Below are 6,000 nucleotides of genomic sequence, written 5' to 3'. Positions count from 1 at the left end.
GTTTAGAATCTTCTTCCGTCGGAAATCCTCAATCCTCAACCATCATTCTAACTTTTTTTTTGCTGTTGGAAATTTATTACACAATCGGATCTTTCTTCAACCGCCGAAAATCCTCAACCGTTTGGAAAATTTGCATTACAGAGCTTCATCGCCATTTTTTAAGATTTAGAATTTCCGTTACAGTAGTAGTATTTATCTTTTCTGTTTATGTAAATACATACCCAATCTACTGTATTTTAGATTTTGAGGTTTCGCTACAGTAGTTATTTATCTTCTCTGTGTATGTAAATATATACCCTTTTATATTAATATATAGTACGTACATTCGTCCGGATGGACAATATTGCAGTATATTTAATTATATGTATACCCCTTATTATTTACTATAACACATGTTGACGTGTTGGTCACAACCGTTTTCCTTATTGAACTAGATTATTCTTCATTTATTGTGGTTTTTACTTATAAATAAATTTTTTATATCGTAAAGTTGTTAAAATTTTAATTTCAATTATAAACGTTTCCTAAATTTTTCTTACTTTTATGTTCCTATATACTTCATAATATTGAAAATATACTATGTATTATTTTCTTATTTTTCAACCACATGATATTATTTCAATCATAATGTATACATTATTTCCCTTAGTTTTTCAGGTCAAACTTTGCAGTTCAGAACGTTACAATATTGTATTTAATATTGTAAATTTCAATTAGCTTCAAATTATAATGTATAAAATCATGATATACACTATTTTATTTAATATATACCATCTCAGTCGAAAAGTATATTATCAGATTGCTTTCAATTTCAATAACTGGAAAAATGCACTATTGTCATATACACTGTTTTATTTAATAGATACCTCTACTTTTCTCTCACCAACCGTCTCTTTAATTTCTTCCACAATCTTTCTCTGAACTTCCTTATTCGCTATCAATTCCACCATCCCCACTCTATCACTGTCTCCCTTGTGTCCGTTCCGCTGTTAAAAAACTCCTAACAAAGTGTCACCAATTCCTTATCCGTCGTCGATCGAATTCCCTCTGTCGCCACGCCCGTCGATTTTAAAATCGAAAAGTGTGTCCAGGCACGAAAACGGCGTCGCATCGCCGTCAGAAGCTGGATTCTCCGGTTCCCTCCGCCGTCGATTAATTAACTCAACAACGAATTCATATTCTCCAGTGGCCGCCACCCGTCGATCAATACGAATTTCAAAATCTCGTCCATTTTCACAACCGCTTCGTCTTCCATCTCGATTTCGCCGCCGTTTCGTCTTCCATTTTCCAAACCCTAAAGATCGGTTGAAGAAAAATTTCAGCGCACGAAGGAGAGTATACCGGATTCAACAATTGTCCGTTGCTCTTTCTTTACATGGTTCAAAAATCCTTCATTTTCACGCCATTAACGTATCACTTACCAATTTTTTTAAATTCGTAAATCATTTAATCTGGGTAGTGTAGTAATTTAGGCATGACTTTTCTTAAAATATTAGCTTAATTAGGATCTTAGTGTAATATATAGGCAAATTAGGTCTATTGCGTAAAATTGTAGGCCAAATTAGGCTATTTGAGTTAAACCCGAAGAGAGGCCTGCTAAACCCGGCCCAATTAGAAGGCCCACGACTGCACAACTAGGGTTTCTGTTTCCATAAAGGCCGAAGCTCTTCTTCCCTGTTGTTCTTCTCGCAGGAGGGTCTCAAGTTTTGTAGAGAATTAGCATCCGCCGCCATGGTATAATGCCTTTCTTAGTATCTGTGTACGCTCATGATTTTTCGATCTTCGCCAAGTATCTGAATTCTGTTTGATATTCGCTGTCTTCTTAACAGGTTAAGTATTCAAGGGAGCCGGATAACCCCACCAAGTGTAAGTTTGCTTTTATCTCATCGTATTCTTGTCCGTATTGCGTTGATTATTCGTTATGTATTTAGTCTGTTTTTCACTATTTCCGAAGCGTTGGAGTAATGTTAGAAGTGCATAATCTGATATTTGTTTTTTTATTTCTGCTCAGCCTGCAAAGCGCGAGGATCCGACCTCAGAGTCCATTTTAAGGTAGCGTAGCAGATCAATATGTTTTCTCCCTTCAGTGTTTTTCTCATTGAATTTATTAAAATCGAGCTGTTTATTGCGAAGTTTATAGTTTTTCAATACGTTGATCTTTTAGTGCATGCTTCAGTGAAATCTTTTTCTCACCGAGGCCTGGCGTGTTGTTTTGAAATTTTCTTCATTGAGATCAATCATTTGGAAATTTTTTGTGGTTGCTAGTTTGTCGATTCTGAGTAATGCCTTATACGGTATTCTTAATTTTGCAATGATATAATTGATTTGAAGTTATTATCTTGATGTTTTGAACATACATGGTTGCCTGTGAACAACCTGATGAAAAAAGCAGGGCTCTGTTGCCTATTTTGTGAATAGTGCTCTCGTAAACTTCAGGAAAACTGAATGTATCATTATTGGGTGAACCTCTGTATAGATAATAGCTGAAGGTTCAGTAAATGATGCAACATACTCTTTGTAGTCTTGTGTCATACCATATATTTGGTTGATAATTTTTTGATTGTATGTGCTAAATATATTAATTTGCACTAATGTAACTTGGTATTGAGAACGTGGTGATTGTCTGAGATGTCCTGTTATCAACCTGATGAAAAAAGCAGGGCTCTATTGTCTATTTATGAATAGTGCTCTCGTAAATGTCAGGGAAACTGATTGTATTGTTATTGGGTGAACCTCTGTGGAACTGATGGCTGAAGGTTCAGTAAATGATGCTACATTTTTTTCATATAATCTATAAGTTAATAAAAAGAAGGATAAACGGTCCTTTGAGGGCCATCAGTTGCTGATGGGCCGTATCTTGTTTTACTCAAAGAACATGGTCAATGTTATTAATGATTTATTTTTAGAATAACAATTCTTTGTAAATAGTATTCTATTATACTTCTACTTAATACGTGGGAACTGTTATACATTCAGTGCACTAGAATATGCTTTTCTCTAACCTGATGAAAAAAGCAGGGCTTTGTTGCCTTTAGTGGATAGGGCTCTCGTAAACTTCAGGGAAACTAAGTGCATTGTTATTGGGTGAACCGTTGTAGATATAGTTGCTTATGGTTCAGTAAATGATGCTACATTTATATAGAATGATTTTGCTAAAGGTGATGTGCATAAAATTAATTAAGAGTGACTTATTCTTGACCAGGTTTCATTTGCAAATGTTCAGATGTTAATGTTTGTTTCATTTACTTGGAATTATATGAATGGTCGTGATTATATATACCTGATTAAAAAGCAGGGTTCTGTTTCCTTTTGTGAATGGGGTCCTCGTTAAGTTCAGGGAAACTGAAGGCATTGTTATTGGGTGAACCTCTGTAAAGCTAGTTGCTAAAGGTTCAGTAAATGATGCTACATGAAAATAATATATAGCTTAGTGTGACACAAGTGGTTGAAAGTTTGAATGGTAACATTCCAATCTTAAGACTGTGAAAGTATTTTATTATAAAAGATTCATTCTGTCTCTTGTGTATGTATTGATTTACAAATGTCGCCAAAATATTCTTTTTAAGGCATGGCTCTGTCATAGTGTTCAATCATAAAATTCCTGTTGTCCTTGTGTTTGAATTTTTTAACAGCTTTAATGAGCTTGAATAAATGGATCCGTATTTCATTCCTGTGCAGTATTGTTTACTGTATCCACTATGTGTTTATGTTTGTAGAATACACGTGAGACTGCTCATGCCCTAAGAAAGTTGCCCTTGGCCAAAGCAAAGAGATACTTAGAGGACGTTCTTGCCCACAAGCAGGCTATACCATTCCGACGTTTTTGTGGAGGTGTTGGACGAACTGCTCAGGCCAAAAATAGGCATTCAAATGGACAAGGACGCTGGCCTGTTAAATCTGCGAAATTTATTCTAGATCTTCTTAAGAATGCTGAGAGTAATGCCGAAGTACGTATTACTCACACATCCTGGTTGCCTTTCTGTTCTTTTATAAGTTCTACTTAATTCTAACATGGCTATGCCTCCTCCTTCAGGTGAAAGGACTGGATGTTGATTCCCTCATCGTATCCCACATTCAGGTGAACCAAGCTCAAAAGCAAAGGCGTCGTACATACCGTGCTCACGGAAGAATTAACCGTATGTGCTTCCCGTGATTTCAAATATAAAACCTTATCATTTCTGATTAGATCATTACATACAATATGGAATTTGATAATTTTGTTTTGCAGCCTACATGTCGTCTCCATGCCACATCGAGCTTATTTTGTCAGAAAAGGAAGAACCTGTCAAGAAAGAGGTAAACTCTAGACTTCAGAATTCAATGGGATCTATGTTGTGTGTTTTGTTTAGGGCTTCTTCTTGAATTCTCATTTTTTTCTGGTGACAGCCTGAGACCCAATTGGCAACGAGTAAATCCAAGAAATCGCAAGCCCTCCGCAGTGGTGCTTCGTCTTGATCTATATTATTGCTGCACTAAGTGTTCTTTTTTTCCTTTTAAAAAAACAGAGGTTCGTTTCTTTGATCATTATAGAATCCTGCTCAGAATCCATTGCCCCCAACTTTGTAGTTTACGAAATCTCGTCGATCATGTTTTATTTATTAGGAATCATCTCCCAAATTTTGGATTTCCGTTTCTTTTAAGCAGAGTTTATACATCGAGACTTTCTTTCACTCTCCCCTCTGTTGGTTCACGTTTGCTTTAGGTAATTGTTGTTCAAAACGTGATGATGATTTTATTGTCATAATTTCTTTTGTATTTGAAAGAGTACTGTCATCATTTTCAACAGTTCATAGTAGAATTGTAAATTTAGTTTGGTTCGGTTTCTGCTTTGATTGGGCCAAAGGTAATTTGCAGATATAAAATGAGTAGACCATTTATGAACGTTCACGATTTTTTTTCGAGTACGAGGGTTGTGGGCTGTGTCAAACATACATTTGCAACTTCCAATATTACTAAGCTAGCTAGACTCATTTTAACACGTATGGTTTGAATGTTCTTGCTATAAATTTGTAATTTTATAATGTGATTGATATGTAAGAAAACATAAATTACAGTAACATTTACTGAAAAATTCCAATGACTCTTTCCCTTTACGCTAGGAAGGTCAAAGTTTGTGTGATTTTTGGATTCATGACTCTCCATAACTCAAAAGATCTCGACTTTTGATCAAGAGGGAAATGTTACATTAATCATATGTCTGTTTTTACTGCGGAGTAAGATATAAATGGAAACAATGGTTGCAATGAGATAACAAATTTTTGATTGGTTGACTATAAATCGGAAAACTAGCTTAATTGAAATAGTAATTGAATGTCCTATTGTCGTGTCACTTTTAAACATCTTCATTGATGCAAACTTAAGAGCATGACTTCGATACAAAGGGTAACAAAACATCGAATCCAATCCTCCCAAGTTTGAACTTCAACTTCCAATGGACAATGCAATATAATGTCGAATCTAATCCTCCCAAGTTCGAACTTCAACTTCCAATGGACAATGCAATATAATAGAATAAGAAAGACGAACCTGAAGGGCAATTACACCCACGTACATCATACTTTTCGATAAATTTGATCACAATTTTCACTATGACGGGACTCGACCAACATTTTACTCTAATTACTGTAGATTTGAAAACTCTAATTATTATAAATTTGAAAAGTATACGAAGGGTATAATATGTTATTTTGTCTGTACCAAAAGAAAATAATCTTTTAAAAAATATATTAAAACGTTACATTGAATAAAACAACTTTGAAAATAGAAAATGTCTACATACCTTCAATATAAACACATAAACTATCCCACTCAACATGCAAATGGTGCGATACACGAACTCAGGTGTTTAGGATGAAAGAATGATTCATTTAATTCATTTGACATTGGGCATTATGCATCAAAATGGCCCGAGATGAAAGACAGGAGTGTAGATCTACCTTCGTTTTGAACAAATCGTGTAGATCATGATACACGATTTCGGGTCTTAGTGACATCGAAATG

General features: G+C 35.0%; 1 protein-coding gene and 4 non-coding genes across 5 annotated transcripts; all 5 read left to right on the top strand.

Moving 5' to 3' along the window:
* Positions 1 to 1,643: 1,643 nt before the first annotated feature.
* LOC103488896 (60S ribosomal protein L17-2) lies at positions 1,644 to 4,670 on the top strand. The gene is made up of 7 exons (XM_008447825.3): positions 1,644 to 1,734; positions 1,830 to 1,866; positions 2,012 to 2,052; positions 3,717 to 3,947; positions 4,034 to 4,136; positions 4,229 to 4,296; positions 4,387 to 4,670. Exons 1-7 carry the CDS (start codon positions 1,732 to 1,734, stop codon positions 4,453 to 4,455), a joined length of 552 nt encoding a protein of 183 aa, XP_008446047.1. The 5' UTR covers positions 1,644 to 1,731; the 3' UTR covers positions 4,456 to 4,670.
* LOC127151519 (small nucleolar RNA snoR74) lies at positions 2,383 to 2,512 on the top strand. Its single transcript, XR_007824568.1, has one exon. It is a non-coding gene; the product is annotated as a small nucleolar RNA snoR74 (small nucleolar RNA).
* Positions 2,651 to 2,779, top strand: LOC127151521 (small nucleolar RNA snoR74). The gene has a single exon (XR_007824570.1). It is a non-coding gene; the product is annotated as a small nucleolar RNA snoR74 (small nucleolar RNA).
* Positions 3,009 to 3,136, top strand: LOC127151518 (small nucleolar RNA snoR74). The gene has a single exon (XR_007824567.1). It is a non-coding gene; the product is annotated as a small nucleolar RNA snoR74 (small nucleolar RNA).
* Positions 3,286 to 3,413, top strand: LOC127151522 (small nucleolar RNA snoR74). Its single transcript, XR_007824571.1, has one exon. It is a non-coding gene; the product is annotated as a small nucleolar RNA snoR74 (small nucleolar RNA).
* Positions 4,671 to 6,000: the final 1,330 nt, after the last annotated feature.

This window comes from Cucumis melo, chromosome 10, assembly GCF_025177605.1.
Source record: "Cucumis melo cultivar AY chromosome 10, USDA_Cmelo_AY_1.0, whole genome shotgun sequence".
Classification (NCBI taxonomy): Eukaryota; Viridiplantae; Streptophyta; class Magnoliopsida; order Cucurbitales; family Cucurbitaceae; genus Cucumis; species Cucumis melo.
Note: the sequence above shows the minus strand (reverse complement) of the source record. Positions and strands in the feature narration are given on the sequence as shown.